The sequence below is a fragment of the Drosophila serrata genome, unplaced genomic scaffold, assembly GCF_035046125.1.
Source record: "Drosophila serrata isolate PLE 108 unplaced genomic scaffold, ASM3504612v1 contig_276, whole genome shotgun sequence".
Taxonomy (NCBI): Eukaryota; Metazoa; Arthropoda; class Insecta; order Diptera; family Drosophilidae; genus Drosophila; species Drosophila serrata.
The window spans coordinates 4,108,403-4,127,460 of record NW_028257174.1 but is presented as its reverse complement, the minus strand read 5'-3'; the positions used below and the strand labels follow the sequence as shown (position 1 = coordinate 4,127,460).

General features: G+C 33.7%; 1 protein-coding gene across 1 annotated transcript in view; it reads left to right on the top strand.

Annotated features, from left to right (window-relative positions):
- Positions 1–19,058, top strand: part of LOC110179556 (TWiK family of potassium channels protein 18) — an 87,894-nt gene that overhangs the window by 54,077 nt on the left and 14,759 nt on the right. The window contains exons 3-6 of the mRNA XM_086835582.1: positions 9,079–9,645; positions 11,885–12,041; positions 12,198–12,294; positions 12,377–12,506. Of these exons, the coding sequence (XP_086691708.1) occupies positions 9,378–9,645; positions 11,885–12,041; positions 12,198–12,294; positions 12,377–12,506 (652 nt within the window). The 5' untranslated portion in view covers positions 9,079–9,377. The remainder of the gene's footprint in view (positions 1–9,078; positions 9,646–11,884; positions 12,042–12,197; positions 12,295–12,376; positions 12,507–19,058) is intronic.

Sequence of the window (19,058 nt, the reverse complement as noted above, 5' to 3'; positions counted from 1 at the left end):
GTTTTTGAGTCTGGGCATTCAATCATTGCGAGACTGAACCTGACGAAAGGATGCGCAAGAGAGACGCCGAGGGGCAGCCCAGTGACTGCTATCTGACTGATTTTCCTTGTATTTTCCCTAGCCCCTCCTCCCTCCTCCCTCACCCCTTTTAGCTTTTCTTTATTTTTTTTTTGTTTCCAATTTATTTGCTTGCTCTACAAAATCACCAACTAAGCAATAACAACGAACGAAGGATACCCAAGCTCAGCCCCCATCCTTAGTCCCTGCTCAGACGTGACTCTACGTTTCACTTTGCAATGAAATTGTTTTTTCATTTCCATCTCTCGCCTCTCTCTCTCTCGCAGGGTTTATCAGATATCTCCAGGACTCCTGGCACTAATGGGTTAACTCGAGTTGGTTACATTCCAAACCCGAGGGGCCCCTCAAGTGGGTTAAGCCCAAGCATTTGTCCAGGACCTCATCCTCATTCTCATCCTCCATCCCTTGGTCTGTGTGGGGTTTTTCAGGGGGAGGCTCAAGTTCAGCAAATTGTGAGGATTTTTGTGAGTTATTGTTTGGGATCCATTTGTGGTTGAATCGGAATATAATACGGGCTAGAGAGAGGGGGTTGGTGGTGTGGTAATAGAATTAGGCAACTTCACCTTGCAATTGGTGTATAATGGATAATCAATTTGATAGTTTTCGACCACCTTTGAACCCCATTGGAATTCTCATCTTACACAAATGGTATTCACAGAGCAAAAGGTCTGTTTTGTGGGTTCTAGTTTGGATTTCGGGTTTTGGTATATTGTACGTTTTGTGAAGTTTGTGTTTTTGGTAAGGTATTTAAATTAAGTTAAGGAAGGATTTTTACTAGCTTTCAGTTAGAAGCTTGTTATGATGTGAAGGAGTCATTTCCGACCCTATAAATTATTATTAATTATTATTAAATATATTCTTGATCAGCATTAAGAGCCGAATCGATCTAGCCAAGTTTTGAAGAAAAATAATTTTTTAACATTTTTTAAGGGGTTACATCTTTACAATTTTTATCTTAGTTATGATCGATCTTCGATTCAATCTTTTAATTCAATTGATAAGTGCAAAGTTATTTAGATTTCTTCTGTCTGAAGTTTCCTTGTTTCTTGTTCATAGTTAAATAAAAATGTACATACCTAAAATTACGTATACGCACTGTTTTCATGGTACGCTTAAAATATATTCTATACCTCAGGGTTTTAATTTCCTATTAATTTGAGCGTAAATGAAGTATTTAAACTCAACAAATCATAAACTATTCAAAGAATTAGCAAAGATTTTATACATTTTAAAAGAAAAATAACGTATACGCACTGTGGACAACATCTTATTTACCAAGTATTATTTTTCAATTGGGATTTGTTTGATTTTTTCCGATAAGCATGGTATGCATTTATTTTTTATTTAATTCCTTATAAACTAATATATACTTTAAAAAAATGTTATGCATATTGTTTTGAGTATTTTCATTTAATTTAATTTAATTTATTTTAGTGTTTAAGTGTTCAAGTTTAGTGTTCAGCTAATTGTTCAAGTCACTTTTGTATCAACAAAAATATTACAGAATTCTATTTATTGTATTCTATTCTATTTTATTGTATATAATTATAATATATAATATAATATTATATTTCAGAATTTATATATATGTATAATATATAAATTACATATATTTATATAATGTAATATTATATAACATTATATATTACATTAAGTTATACTATATTATATAAAATTATATTATATTACTTTATATTTTATAATATTATATTATTATTATTATATTGTATATTCTATTTCTTAATAATTACCTTATAATCCAATTGCTTAGTTCACTTTGCCCCTAAATTAGAGATTTCCTTTCTTGTCCTAGGCTTTAACTCCAATTTTCCTTTGGCAATTTTTGGGAGTTATGTTTTGTGTTTTCACCCGCCCCGAGCTAGAGCTTTTCCTTTTCATTTTCCCATTTTTTGTTTTGTACCTCGGTTAACTTTTGTTTTCCCCGGTTCTTTATGACTTTCGGGCCGCCCCCGCTGATCGGTTCCACCGCCGGCGCCTCTGCCGTCAGTGTGTACATTTCATTTGCAATTTACTTTTTTTTCGCCCTCTGGCCAAGTTTTCCAACGTCGGTGGTTTGGTTTTTCCCGCACACACACACAGGCACACTCATACACACAGTCAGAGCTCGTCATCAATCTCGTCGTGGCCTCTCTTTCGATCCTTTGGCCATGCTCCAGTTTTTGTGCCATTTCCCCAATTGCATTCTGTGCGGTTTTGCTTCACTCATGCTGCTTTTGTTGCTGCGTTCAGGAGGCGGCTGCAGGAGGCGGCTGCTGGAGGCAGGATGCAGGATGCACGGATACTGGATGCTTTTACCAAAAATCCTAGGCGTGATTTGCCGTTTAATTGTGCAGCAAGTTGCCAAAAACGCAATGAGTGAGAAATGGATATTTGGATATGTGACCCCCATTTTCCCCTTTTTTTCCCCCCCTTGATTCACCATATTCCTATATTTCCCTTAGCCATAATGGCTGCTCTGCTTTGCTTTCTCTATTTTCTCTGCTTTCTCTATTTCTGTTGTTGCCTTTTCTGTCTACTTTCGAACTCATGTCCTGGTAGTGGATCCTGCCAGTCAGTTTAGACACGAGAATCGTTTTTGGCGGCCTGCGTAATGTGCTGTCGCTTTAGTCCTTATTTACCCACCCCATTTTGCACTGCGAAAAAATGTGGGGTTAACATTGAAAATAGGGGAATTTTTGATGTATTTTGAACTGTTTGTTTAAGTGGGAATAAAATAAAGGGAAGCAATAGGAAAAGCTATAGAAAAAGCTTAATTAACATGAAATGCAAACAAAAAAATTCAACAAAATGTCATAGATAATTTAAAGGTTTTTATTATTGGTTGTTTATTTTTGAGATCATTAAATATATATTTGTTTAAGTTTTTTGAAGAAAAAAACAAATACAAAAGTAACAGAAATTGCCAGTTATGCCAGCAAAAAATATGTAACAATATATCTAACTTAATTTAAAGGATTTCTTTATAAATTATATATGCTTTTATTTATTGAATAACATTTTGAAAGTTATTTAAAAAAGAATCACAGTCTAGAAAGCCAAAGAAACCGCTTATTATTCACATAAAATACTACAACACACCAAAGAGTTTAAATTCTCATTGCTTCGCTTTCATTGCATACTTTTCGACACCTTAATTTATAACATATTTGGTGACTTCCTTTAAGGATATTTGGCCAGGAAAGCAGTCTTAGTTGATTAGTAACTATCTCCAAACGAAATCTCTTTTCAAAAAGAGTCGTAAAGCCTTATCAGGAAGTCAATGCCATTAAGGGTCATTCGTTTTTCCCTTTTCCCTGTTTTTGTTTTTTTTTATTTTTCTCTCAGTGCACATGCTCATCAATAAGGCAACAAACTTACAAGCGACCAAAAAAAAAGGGGACCAACTTAAACGGGACAACGGGACAGGGGTTTGCACTTTGGCTAGAAAAGCATAAAAAAGGACTTGCAGGAGCAGGAAGCAGGAAGGATAAGGGTTCTCTGGCCGCTCCATTTGCTTTATTCCACCTATGTTGCTACGTGCGCAAATCAGTTGCAGGGAAATCTATCAAAATTCCGCAAATAACTGCACGTGTCCTGCGTGTCCTGTCGCATGTCGCATGGAAAGTTACTTGGTTTCAATCAGCCATATTGGTCGACAGACGACAGAGAGAGACCGAGTGTGTGAGAGCATCTATCTTGGGCCGGGTCTCCTGACAGGCAAAGAAGGAGCTGCTGAAGATGGTAGTAGAAAATGGTATTGGGTTAGGGGGGTTTTTCCCACGCTTTCCATCTTCGACCAGGACACTTGGTTGGCTTGCATTTGATTAAGTGCTGGACGTCGTGTTTAGTGCGAAGGATTGTGAAGGCGAAGCAATGAATCCCTGGAACATGTGAACTTTCTCATTTGAGCTAATGATCCGTGTAATCTGCTTGAGCTTGAGTTTTCCCTTTTCTCATTTTATGGAGCTGCTAATACACAGTACACAAAATTTATCATTTTATTGATAATAGAAAGGGTTTTCTATGCTCTGAAATAATTTATAATAGAATTTCTTAAGGACTGTAAATCATAGCCTACTTTTTGGGTATTTTAAATCAATTAAGGACATTTTTTCTATACTCTTAAATCCTTTATAGTAGAATTTCTTAAGGAGTATTATTGGGTATTTATAAATCTCCTGAGTTTCTTGGTTTATTTTTCCTTAATTAATTTATTTTAATTATAATTATAATTTATTGTTTACCTTTCTCTGTGTGTATATTAAAATTGAATGCGCTGTGTGTTGCCTGCTGGGAAAAGCTTGGCATAATTGGCATAAGTTTGCACTTAAGTCAGACTCAAAGGCAATCAACACACACCAGCAAACACACACACAACACACACACACACAACACACACACATTTATACCTTGAATGTGTTGCGTTCTTCTCACGGTAGATTTAACACACACCGGCGAGGAGCGTTCAATAAATGTCAGCAATTAAAAAGGCGAAATAAATGCTGTTTCACATGGGTGTGCGTGTGGTGTATGGTGTGTGTGTGCGTGTGGTGTGTGTGTGCCGAGTGTGTGTGTGGTATGCTAGGCGGGGGGCGTGGTTAAGCAGGCCAACTTGACACGCAGCTGGGCGGCAAATGGCGTGGCAAACAGGTGTAATATTTAAATGTCAGGACATACTCAAACACACACACTTAGCATTCAAATATTGAATGTCGGAAAATGCGAAAAGTGCGGAATTTTCAATGGAAATAAACAAAAGGAAAAAAGTTCCTCTTCAATGTGGTTGCCGGGACTTTGATTTCAATTTCAAAGCAAAAATGTTCGCTCACAAAAATCCAAATAATAATATAATGGAAGGCCTAGGATTTCTATGGAAAATTTCAATTTGGAAAGTTAATAGGAGAAAAAAAGGATTGAGGAAGGTTTTTTTTGCCAAAATGAAATGGGTGATATTTGAGAGTGAAAGAGAGATACAGAGAGAGACAGAGGAGGAATGAAAAGAAAAATGATAAAAAGAAAGAGTGGAGTAGTAATAAGTTTGATTTTTATATTTATTAGGGATTAAAAATAGTAGAAATTAATTTTTAAATAAAAAAATTTACTCCAAAAGAAGAGTATGAATTGAAATATATTGAAGTAGTTATTTTAAAATTTCTTTTTATAATTTTAGACACAGTTTTTAAACGATTTTAAATGTACTGTAATACCTGGTAATAAAAACAATATAAATCATCTAAAAGTCTATTCTAAAGTATATAAACATTATATATACAATTACACTTCTCTGAAAATTCTTTTAAAATTTTAAACATAAATTAATTTTAAATGAACTCTGATTTCTGATAATAACAAGTTAAGAAGCTAACTTTGGGAAACCTTTGGAGACCTACCTTTGCCAAGAAAATCCATCATAACTCAGCCAAAAAAACATTAATTTTCAATCGGAAGGCAGTTCTATGTTAGTTTTTATTAAGTTAGTAAATCTGCATAATCAATTTTAAATGTAAAAAATTAAATTTTTTATCATATTTTTTTCGACAATTTTATCAGTGTAACCCCTAAAAAATGTTTAAAATTTTGAAAACAATAAATTTTTGCCAGACATAGCTAGATCGACTCGGCTGATGATGCTGATTAAGAATATATATGATTTTTAGGGTCGGAAATGATTTCTTCACTTCACTAAAACTAAAAACGCAAAAAATCACTAAAAAATTTGATTTAAAAGTATGACTTAAATTATAGACAATTAAATATTATTTTCTTTGAACTTTATTCATTTTAATATTTTCTTAAACTTTAATCTTCTTTCCTCAAAAAAGGTGTCGATAAGTTATTTACAAAAGAATTTTTACTAACCACACATTCAGCAAATAGCAAAATGTTATTCATTTTTGCTTGCAACTTAAAAATGTTGCAATGCATTTTTTGGCACCTTTTTGTGTGTTATTTTTATACTTATTTTCCCCCCTTTGCTCAATCACTTTATAAATGCCAAAAAGTAACATGTACTCATGGCATTTCGCTGAAAAGCTTGCAAAAACATTTAACGACCGCACTTAAAGTAAATCTTTCCCTGGAGCAAGGAGAGGAGCTTACTCTGTCCGAGATTGATTCGTCCTTGTCCGATTGGGATTGCAGGACCCTCAATCCTCCTCCTACATCATATGATTGATGACCGCTGACCGCTGGTTAATCGTGATGGAACGGACAACGACCGGAATGCAGATTGGCATTTCGCAATTGCCATTTCTGGTATTCTGGCATTTTGGCATTTGTGAAAATCAGAAATTCCAAAATACTGTCGCATTTAGCTTGAGGTAAACCAAAAGTATTTCCATTTCGATTGCATGTTCGGTGTTGTCTCTGTACAGAAATATATATATTTATATGCATATACATGTATCTAATTCGATTTGTGGGATGAAGAGGCGATATGCAGATGCAATTACCAATTACCTCGCTTGATTTTCCCCAATGCGTGTAGTTATTTCAACAGTCAGACACTTGAAGAAATTTAATTAAATATGGGTTTTATAAAAAAAAATATATATATATACAAAATTAGATATTTTAAAGAGCTTAAAAACTTACAAAAATTGAAATTAAATTAGATTTTAATTGGAATTTATAATGATTTATATAGAAAATAACAAAAACTAATACTTTTAATTTGCTTCAAAAATATCTTAATTAATAGATATATAAACCAAAGAATAAAAGGCTTAAGAAATAGATAAAATAAGGTATTTAACTAGATTTTAATTGGAATTTATGATGATTAATATAGTTTCTTGTTAATACAGAAAAGCAAGACAACTAAAACCTTAAAATTTGCTTCAAAAAATATCTAAATTCCTAGAATATTTGCATAAATAACTTGTTCTTACATGTAATAGAATTACTAATTTATACAATAAATTTATTTTTTAATTAATTAAGCTTCTAAAAACATATTTTCCATATTTTATAAATCTAAAAAATATCAAAAAGATTTTCTATTTTCTTTAACCTTAAAGTTTCAAGACAGAACTTAAGACATATGCTTTGCTTTCAAAGTAAAAACAATTCCCTTTTTAAATTTCCCTCAAAAAACTCATGTATTTTTTCCATTTCCTTAAACAAAAAACCTCTTGGCAAATTTCATATTTATTATTTCAGTAATATACTTTATGATATATTCTTGTTTTTATTATGATTTTCTTTTGCTCTGTGCAAAAGTACATGCACAAAATTTGCGTTTTACTTATCGTTGCCAGGCATCAAGGATCTCATAACAAGATTGAATGCTTGGGATATATATGGCAACAAGGATAACCAGGATATAATACATACATGTGTATATCAAGAGACACATGTATCTGTATATACATATATATCTATCCTGTTAGATGACAACAATTGAACATGTTTCATTAATCGGGGCAAGAGAGTGAAACGTGCTGCGATGTCTTCACCTAATTAGCATTGAAAGGCGGGGGACATGGCACAAAAATTGCAGGCCAGGCAAACGAAAAACTGGGTGTCCTTAATTGAAGTGGCACCAAATTGGTATAAGGATATGTTCCCCTCTCCTCTCCTCTACACCCCCCCAAAAAAAAAGGACCTGGCACGTGCTAAACCAGAAAGTCGACAAGTTTTTGTGCTTCAGTGGCAGCAATCTTTAATTTAAATGCCAGCCATCTTCACGTTTATCCGATTATTTGCGACAAAAACATGGCGAGCCGGCAAGGATATAAAGTGGGAGCACACACACATACACATACACACATGGGACTGTGATTACCAGGATAATGAGCATGCCACACTGGGCTTGTTTCTGTGTCCCTTTCCCTGACCCCTTGAACACTGATCTTTTCACATTTTGGGTCCCTTTTGGATTCGCCTGAATGCCCTTTTATTACTCTAAAAGAAAAAAAAAAATGCAGTAAAAAATCTAAATGCTTTTTGTTTTTTTTACTGCATAATTTTGTACAAAACTAATTATGTAACGCACTTAACTAAAGTAATTACAACTTTTATGCGGTGAAGCACTTGAAAACTATGGGAAATATGCATACAAAAGGGCTTCTAACGTATAATATGTCTGAGTGGGAAAACTAAAGGGAAAATGGGTTTGTTGGGGGGTTAAAGAATATTCTAAAAATTATTTAAAACTAAATAAAAAATATAATATTGTATAAAAAAAATTTAAGTAAAGGGTTTTATAGAAAGAGATAACATAAACATAAAAACCTTTATAAGAGTTTTAGATTTTGGGGGGTTAAAGCATATTTTTAAAATTATTTAAAACTACATACCGAATTTTTAAAGTAAAATGTTATGTATTTTATATAATAATATTGTTTAAATTTGTTGTTTATTGCCTAATATTGTTTTAAAAAATAAAGAATAGAATTTTCCCTATAGAGATAACATAAAAATCACATCCTTTATAAGAGTTTTAGATTTTGGGGGGTTATGCCGAATCTTTAATTTTTAACATATTTCAAGCAGAATATTGTGTAAAAAATTAAAGAAAAGGGTTTTATATTTGAATAAAGTATAATATAAAAGTTTGTGTAAGATTTGTAGATTTTTGATAATAGTTTTTATTTAAAACATAAATAAATATATTCAAAAATCTCCTCAAACTCATATTATATGTTCCTAATAACTCATTTATAAATTGTAATAAAAATAATAATAAAAACACGAAATGGCAACGGAAGTCGACTGACATTTTACCTGAAATATTCAAGATTCGCTCACTTATGCGTCGAGCCTTATCGCTAATGAAGTGTTTATGGTGTTGATTTCATTTTTTTTTCGCCCTGCTTCGTCCTGTCAGGATATTACACTGCGAGTGCTAACCTGAAGCTGTTGACTCAATTACACGGCACATGCAATTTGCCCGCCTGTGCCTTACACTCGTTTGCAAAATTTTTTCATTTCCATTTCCCCCCATTTTCATTTTTGGCCAGGTTTTCACGTGAATATTTTGCATATTTGCATTTGCAGCATCCGGCGCAAACTGAAGGAGGATAAAAAAAAGAAAAGGAAAAACGGCCTCGTAAAAAAAGGGCGAGCGACATTTTATGACAACGAATTGGGAGCAAAAAGCATAAGGACACACCAGGACACACACACATCCCGTTTCGAGACACCGCCGAGGAGGGGGATGCAAGGAGCCGGGCCAAGTGTTTGATTTGATTGTCCCCCCAAAAAACACCTCGAAATCAAGATCCTGACTGACTGACAGATTGACGGATTGAGATTGAAGAGGAGCAGCAGGAGCAGCAGGAGCAGCAGTCAGGACAATGAACAAAAAGTCACCTCTGCCGCTGGCCGCCTTCTTGGGCAGCGATGGCAATGGTGGCAACAATACCGCCGCCAGTGGCAGCAGCAATGTGGCAGCCACAGCAGCTGCAGCGGCCTCCGGCGGTGGGCGTGGCGGCCGACAAGGAGCAGGTGGAGTGGGTGGTGCCACCTCCAAGTCCGAGAAGCAGGCGGCCCGAGAGGCGGGAGGAGGTGGAGCGCTGTGCGGATGTCAACGAGCACCCAAATCGCATTGTATATCGGCCACAGGTGAGTTATATATTAATTATATATAATCTATATACATATATAAAAATAAAATATATACATATGTTAAAATAACATTAAAATATCATTAAATATATGCTAATATATAAACATAGAAAGTAACTTTCAACGTTAAAATCAAGAGAAACATATTTATATATATTTACTATATATTTATAGCTATTTTAACTCACACAAAACAATAATCATAAAGATTTTCACAAATACCAAGTTTTTAGATTAATTAAGTATTATTATTAGAAGTATTTTTATATTAATTATTTAATTCCTTACCCTTCAAAGAGCATTTATAATTTATAAATAACATTCTTTTACCATTAAAATGCATTAAAGTATTTATTTAAATTATTTATTTCACGCAATATCAACAGATTTTCTCATTTATTTAGTTAACTATTTATTAATAATTTTTTTATATTATTTTTACATTTAAAGAAAAAAATTTAATTCATTTTTTATTTTATCAAACCTCAACAAAAATCCTATTATTTATTTATAAAAAATTAAGCTTAAGCTGCTTGCCTTTTTCTAGATTTTTCTATAACATATTGCTCATACGCAGTGTTGCCAATCGAAGTAATTGCATTTACTAGCAAATCAACAAATCAGTATTCCATAGTCAGGAAAATGTAAATAAACTGAATAATATAAAATGAATAATATAAAACAAATAATATAAATAAATAAATGTGTCTATATTGGACTACATATGATAAAAAAAGTTACATTTTGTAGTCAAATTATTGAATTCCATTATTGAATCAAATTATTGAATTAAATTAAATAAACTCACACAGCTTACGCTGACGTGTTATAAATAAATTATTAAGTTATAAATGCAAGCTGATGAAATTATTAACTTTAAATGCTGTTTGTGTGCTTTGCAACAGTGCGTATACGTAATATTGCTCATACGCAGTGAGTTCCAGCTTCCTAAATTGATTTTTATCATAAAAAAATAAGGAAAATAACTAAGGAAAGACAAGTTTTTGCAATTGAATTATAGAATTAAATCGGAAATCAATCATAACTACGCTTAAAATATTTGCATTCTTTGAATCAATATTTATCGAGAGTTTTATAACAATTTTTACTTCAAATCAAAATTTAAAAAACTCATAACTAAGCCAAAAAAGCATTAATTTTAATTCGGAAAATAGTCCCAAGTTAGTTTTTTGAAGATTAATAAATCTGCATACTAAATAAAAAATTTAAAATTTTTGTACAATTTTGCAAATTTTTAACGATGTAACCCCTTAAAAAATTTTGAAAAAATTAAAAAAAAAAATATTTTTCGCCAAAGATAGCTAGATCGATTCTGCTTGTAATTCTGATCAAGAATATATATGGTTTATAGGGTCGGAAATGATCCATTGATTGATTAAAATTATAAAACCCTCTGCTTGATTCTTAAAATCTATATTTTTATATGATATATATTTATTTTGTAAAAATCTAAGTTTAAATAGCTTATAACTAAGCCAAAAAAGCCTTAATTTTAATTCGGAAAGCCTTCCCATTTTAGTTTTTATTAGGCTAATAAATCTGCATACTTAATTTGAAATGTAAAAAAATTAAATTTTTTTTGTAAATTTTTGATAATTTTAACGATTATAAAGTTTTAACCCTTTATAAAATGTTGAAAAAATTGACAACATTTTTTTTTCTGTCTGAGCTGGCCATATCGATTCTGTTTTTCAAACTGATCAAGAATATATATGATTTATATGGTCAGAAATGGCTCCTTCACCGATTAAAATTATAAAACCTTTTGCTAGATTTTTGATATTGATATTTTTATATATTATTATTATTTTACAAATAAAAAGTTTGAAAACTTCACAAATTAAACAAAAATCCATTAATTTTACTTCGGAAAACTGTTGTGTGTTAGTTTTTAAAGGTTAATTAATCTTACCTTTAAAAGATAAAAAATATTTAAAAAACTATTGACATTAACTTTTTTTTTGTATTAAACTTATATTATTTAGTAAGCTCATACTTCACTTACATATTATATACTGTGGGAGAAATGTTCCTAGCTTATTAAATGCTTTCTTAATGATAGAATATATATAATAGTTTTGTATAAATATTATTCTTGTGCTTTACTATTTTTCTTCTTTTTGGCCTGAAGGCCTTAGTTGCCTTGGCTGGTTTGGCTTGGTTAAAAGTAAATAAATGAAAATGAATTAAATAATTCTAAATTTATGCTCTGTAGGTGTACTCCTGCTAGTCCTGCTTTATACCGCCATGGGGTCCATTGTCTTTGTGACCCTCGAAGGTGAATTGGAGGATGGTGGCACATTGGAGACAGCGGTGGCAGCCTCAAAGCCCTTTCCACGCACAGAGCTGGCAAATGCCGAAATACGTTCCAGGTAGAGTATTAATCTATAACTAATATATAATCTATAATATTTAATACGTATTCTAGCAAGTTATTTAAGAATTTTACCTGTTATTTACATAATAAAAGTAATTAAAGTAATAGTGTTGGTTATCCTATTTTATCCTTTTTACTCTCCCTCTCCCAGAACTGTGGATCGTTTGTGGTCCATCACAGAGGATCTGAACATATTATACAAGGAGAATTGGACACGTCTCGCTGCCCAGGAGGTGCAACTCTTTCAGGTGATTTTCCCCCATCAACGACTTTTTGACTTCGATTTTCACTCGACTAAATTGAGCATATCCTTGACACTTTTCCGCACAGGACACCTTGCTGCGGGCAGTGCGCCAATCGAAGGTATATCCCGCTGGTGGCATCCAAATGAATGCGCCCACACACAAATGGACCTACGCCTCGGCTTTTCTCTACTCGCTGACATTAATTACGACGATAGGTGAGTGAGAGATGAACATATGAACCCCTTGGTCCTTTTGATTCCTTTTGTCCGTCCGTTCCATCCATTCGTCCGGCCGTTCGATTCTCTGGGCAATTTATTAGCTCGGTCACTCTGACGTTTGCCATCGGAGCCTGCCAAGTGCACGAGAGTCGAACAACAACAACAACAACAGCAAGGACATGAGCAGGATAACACACACACGCGTGTGTGTGTGTGTGTGTGTGCGTGAGACGTTGAGTGAGCGCTCCACTGGATTTACCCTCAAACCCTTAATATACCAACCAATCCCTCACTCCCCCCCAGGAGCAGGAGCCTCGTCCTGCTTCTCGTCCTGCTCCTGCTGCTGCTGTTTTTAATTAACAAACTGTCAACCAACAGCATCGATTTCGTGCCTCGCTCTTGGTCCTGTTTCCAACCAACAACAAAAAAATACTTTAACATCGCAGGCATAAAAAATATATATATTTTTTTTCAATTTACCAATGACTCCTTGGGTTCCTCCCCTCTGTTCGCCTTTCAATTAGTTATAAGTAACCCCCGAGGGCTAAGCAGTAGAGTGTCCTTTCTCTGACTTCTTGCCCCCCCCCCCCCTAAAAAAAAGGACATTAAGATGGGAAAAGCCTCAGTCTATCATAAATAAAGCCGCATGTAAATTGAGTTTGTGGCTTGGGCAAAATTGAGGAGCAAATATTAATTGGAAAAAATAATAACAACTTGGGGGGGATAGAAAAAAAAATTAAATAATAATTATAATAATAATTTGAAAAAGCCAATGGCCAACACTTTTCATTTCCGGCATTAACAATTTTGTTGTTTATCTAAAAAAAAAAAAGGAAATAATAACAGTACAGAATAACGATGACTTTTATTTATGACATTTTGTGGTTTTTCCACCAGTATGTTTTTCTTTAATAAGGAAAAACAATATTTGCAGCAATATACAAATATTAATCGAGAGTTTTTATATAAAAAACATACTGTGAATTACAATTTTTAAGGCTTTAATTGAGCAATTAAAATTTATTTTACAAATTTTTTTATGGGGTTCTGGAAAATTATGGTCAAGGCAAAGGCAATGAAAATGGTGTGTAGATTTTATTGTTATTCAGGCGAAAATATATATAAATAGATTTTATGGGGAAAAATAAAGCTAAGTTCTAGGAAATATATGAATTCAGTGAAAACAATATTTTTGGGATTTATTTGTACAGCAAAACATTTTCTTTTATTATATTTTAAATGGAAGTATTCGTAATGTTTTCATTGAATATTTTTATTATATATTATACAGGGAAAATATATACAATTCCCTGTTATTCCAGGAAAAATATTTTCTAAGTTCCAGTTCCTGGAAACATTTCATTTTTATCAGGGCAATTTTTTTGGGAATTATTTTCAAGGCAAAGCAATTTGTTTTCTTATTTTGAAAGGGAGATCCCCTTTTTTTCACTTTAAAATGTTGTCTTTATCAATTAAGTAATTACATATCATGATTTTCTTGTCTTAAAAGTAATATATTAAAATAAGAATATTATTATAAATTCTAGCCACAATTTTTCGCTTAGATTTCCCTTATTTTTTAACAAAATTAACTTTAAAACAAAAGAGGCTTAAGGACAATGGTCACGTACTGCGCCTTCCCTCATGCCCGTATCAACTGTCGGATTTATCTTGGCATATTCAATTCAATTCACTGAACAGCGTCCCCAAGTTAAAATATAAAATTTCCCAACAAAAAAAAAAGAAGATATATAAGGGGAAAATAAAGAAAAGTAAGGGAAAATAATAAAAGCCGACAGAGACGCGTTAAGGCTGACCCACAAAATAACAAAAAGAATAAGGCTTTTGTCAGACACAATCGCTCACAATAAACGCGCCGTTAAATCAATCGAATTTGTAGCAATCACTAGCAGCCACACTCAATACACACACACCACACACACCCCACAACCAAGAACACACCCCCCGAAATACCGCATTATGTGAATTGAGTTTGAAATCAAAACTCAATTTCGGACAGCCAACGGATGGAGGGAAGGCTCCTCCGCCATCGGTGAAAGCTATCAAAAATCTGTCTAAATACCGACTACCTACAAAACGCTGCCAGCCATGTCGGTATGGCGGGTGTCATTGAAATTATTTTGACATCAGGGGGCGGGGGGTTTTGGGGTTTGGAAAATGCAGTCAGAGCCGGGAAATGCGAACGCAGACAAGCAGGGCGAAACTGTGGTTGTCAGTTGGGTAAACCCAAACAACGACAGGAGCAGGATCAGCAGGATGCTGGCTAAACAACTACAGGAATAAAGGGAATAGAGCAATTCCAGGATATATATGTATATGGGTTTATATTGGTGGGGAAAGGACTTTCAAATGCGGAAATTAATTGCCATGTCGCTGGTTGCTTTACCCCAAACAAAAACTCTTCAACAATCGAAAACAATTAATGTATCTTTAGTTGAAAAAAGATAAACAACTTTGAGTCTTATGATTCTGATTCATTTAGTCAAGAGAATTTTTTAAATTTTAGTTTTAGAGTCAAAGAGTCCTCCTTTATTTTATAGCAAAGGGAAATATCACTATTATTTTCATCATTCAGGGAAAAAAGTATATACAATTCCTTGTTATTTTAGGAAAAAAATGTATACATTTTCCAGTTGAAGAAATAATCTGAAGTCCAAGGAAACATTTCCACCAAAAACAATTAACATTTCTTAGTAAAAAAGATAAATAACTTTGGGCAAGTCCCTCTTTAAATTTAAAAATGAATTATTCATTTAGTCGATAATATTTTTTGCGTTTTAGTTTTTACGGCAAAGACTCATCCATTATTATATTTTCAAAAGAATTAATTTTTGTTTTCATTGCCAATTTCTTTTAGAAAAATATATATAAACTTTTGTTATTTCCAGAAAAGTATATAAAAACTTTCTGGAAACAAATAATTTGCAGTTCCAGTAAACATTTTCATCGAAAACAATTAATGTTTCTTAAGTGGAAAAAGATAAATTACTTTGGGTAGGGTTCTATTCAGCCTTAAAAAATAATGATTCATTCAGCCAAGACAATTTGTTGCTATTTATTTTTAAAGCAAAGAACCCACTTTTATTATATATTTTAAAAGGCAAGGTTTTCATTGACAATTTGTTTAGGGGAAAAAATATACAAGTTCTTGTTATTCTAGAAAAAATATTTATACATTTTCTAAGAACTGAAATTTTAAGTCTAAGAAAACATTTCCATTGAAACAATTAATGTTTCTGAGGGAAAAATATAAACAACTTTTTTCTTACGGAAACAAAACAAAAATAAACAAACTTTGGGCAAGGGTCTATTCATTTTTTTAAACAGAATGATTAATTTAATCAAGGCAATTTTTTGCGTATTAGTTTTAAGGCAAAGAATCCTCTTTTATTATATTCTCAAGGAAAATTAGTATGGCTTTTATTGACAATTTTTCGCATTGTGTAGGGAAAATATAAAATTCCTTGTCATTCCCGGAAAAATATATATACTTTTTCTAGGAACAAATAAGTTGCAGTCCCAGAAAACAGTTGAAAACAGTTTCTTGTTGCTTCTTAGTAAAAAGGATATTTACTTATTATTATTAGTATTATTATTTTCTTTCTTTCCGAATTAATATTAATGAATTTTCGATTTAGTTATGCACTTTTTATACCTTGATTTGTAAATGAAAAATATCGATTTGAAGAATCTAGCAAGGGGTTTTATAATTTTAATCAGTGAAGGACTCATTTCCGACCCGATAAATCATATATATTCTTGATCAGCATCAAAAGGCGAATTGATCTAAGCATCTTCGGGAGAAAAAAAATTTTACAATTTTTTTTTTTTATTTTTACATCGTTAAAATGATCAAAAAATAATGATAAAATTTTAAATTTTTGTACACCTTAAATTGAGTATGCAGATTTTTTGACTTTCAAAAAACTAACGCGGGAAAGCTTTCCGATTTGAAATCAATACTTTTTTAGCTGAGTTATGACTTTTTTAAAATCATATTTAACAAAAAAATTGGCATATAAATACATTTTGAAGCCTAAGCAGCTTTCCTATCTGTCTGAGCTGTATTATATCCCCTTCAATTTAATAATATATATATTGCTTTTTTCCCCTACAAAACTCACTCCTCAAATATGTAAATTCGTCTAAAAGAACATTTATATTGATCGATAAAAGAAAAGAAACTAGCAAAGTGCTTGAGTATGATTTGATGTGATTGCAATTACTTATACGAGAAAGTACTTTAAATATGTGTCAGCTCTCGAGACAACTTGGCCTGTCGTCCTTTATGTCGTCCTGTCTGCCAGCCTGGCTGGCTGAAAACATCAATCAATTATGAAGCAATTTGTCCCCAAATTTGCTAAGTGGGAAGTTTCGATTGTTTTCCAGCTAATGTGTATTCTATAAATAACGAAAGGAAACTCGGGCGGGGAAAATCTGTAAAATCCCAGCCAAGCGCACAACCAAGTCACCTTGGAGTTGAGCCAAAAAGTTCTATTTCATTTCTCTCTGTTTTGTTTTCTGTAAGGATTTGTGCAGGGGATGTGTCGAAGGATAGAGTTTGGGGCGCTTCAATGATCGTCATGAGATTATGTCGGCTGGAGAGGCCATTATGCAAAATTCCCATCGATTATCCTGAGTCCTGGGCCAGGACGACACTTGGCTCATTATTCAATAATGAAGACGTACAATCTTCCCTATACTCCTCTCCAATTAAAATCTCTCCCACGGCCATGTCATAAAACTAATTTCATTGCCTACTTTTATGGCCTAATAATGGCCACATTTCGTCGGTGACATTGTCACCTGTCGCTTTATTTACATTTCGAAGGGAATTTGGGTTTTTTTTGGGACCCTGTATGCAATTACCTTGATTTATCCGCTATTTTATCACTTAAAAATCGGCTATCTATTATTGGTATATAATTAATATTACGCATACGCCCCGTTGGACTGACTGGCGTGGTAATAAAATTAACACTTGCGCTCATAAATATAAAGGCATGAAAGGCATCCCATTGTCCCCATTGATTTATACTCACCGCTCGGAGTCCTGTTGTTGTTGTTGTTGTTATTCGCGGTTTATTGCCCCTTTCCCGGGAAGTCATTTCCGACAGCTGCGATTCAATTTAGTTGGGAAAAACCATCGTTGAACTTCCGTTAAAAACGCCACTTTTCAACAGCTTTTCCGGGGGCGTGGCATGTCATTAGGGGCGGCGCTTTATTGTTAATTGGATTTGTAGTCGTAGTCGTAGTCGTAGTTGAGGTTGTCGGGTTTGGAATAGGGGATGGGGAAAAGGACAATGGCAATGGTAACTTTTTGCCGCACTTAATTGAGTTCAGGAAGAGGAGGTTGAGGGGGAGTAGAAGGAGCAGGATTTACAGGATCGGGCTTGATAGGGTTTAACTTCTTTTGGTCGTAAACTATAAACATCTATTTAATGAGAAGCCGAATCAGAGTCCTGGTTTCTTCTATCAATAAGTGAGTGCAGGATCTGGAGGTATACATTCGATAAATATTCTTTAAAAAGAGCATTTGTGCCTATCCCTGTACCTGTCCCTGTTCCTGTCCCTGTCCCTGTCCTTGTCCCTCTTTCTGTCCCTATCCCTCTTCCTGTCCCTGTCCTTGTCCCTGTCTCTGTTCCTGTCCCTGTCCCTGTCCCTGTCCCTGTCCCTATTCCTGTCCCTATTCCTGTCCCTATTCCTATCCCTGTTCCTGTCCCTGTTCCTGCCCCTGTCCCTGTCTCTATCCCTCTTCCTGCCCCTGTCCCTGTTCCTGTCCGTCTTCCTGCCCCTGTCCTTGTACCATGTCCGTATTCCTGTTCCTGTCCCTATCCCTCTTTCTGTCCCTGTCCCATGTCCCTATCCCTCTCGCTGTCCCATGTCCCTGCCGACCTTTTTCCCATTGACCTTGTAACCAATATATATACACTCTCCCCCATATAACATATATTCTGCTATTGCCATGTCCGTGTAATGGCTTTGTCTGCCACTTCCGGTTGCCATTTTGAATTACAAATTGCAGTGCACAAAAGTGTAGTTTATTTTTGCTTTTTATTTCGTTCGAACTTTGGAACTATTTGCATGGCCCTCGGTGTGCCCACACGCCCATCGATGTTAACTTTATTAACGCGAGCCTGCATTATATGTTTTCCACGCTATCGGCCATGATAGATGACACGTTCTCTGTTGTATTATTATTATTATTATTATTACATAATTTGTATGCTATGGAATAATGGGTGTGTGTGTGAAGTGTGTGTGTGTGTGCCACTATAATCATTTGCCACACGTGCCGCCAAAGAGAAATCTATGAGCAGAAATTGGGTTCATAGTGTTGGGCAGAAAATAAAAGAGAATTTAAGTAGAACTATTGGTATATAATGGGTGATTTTTAATCAAATTAAATTAAGTAAATAATAAGAATTTAATAAGAATATTTAATGTGTTTTTAAATATATTTTAATTACTTATAATAGCAGAAAGTAAATTAATTTACTTCAAGTAAAAGCATTTCTTTCAAAAAAC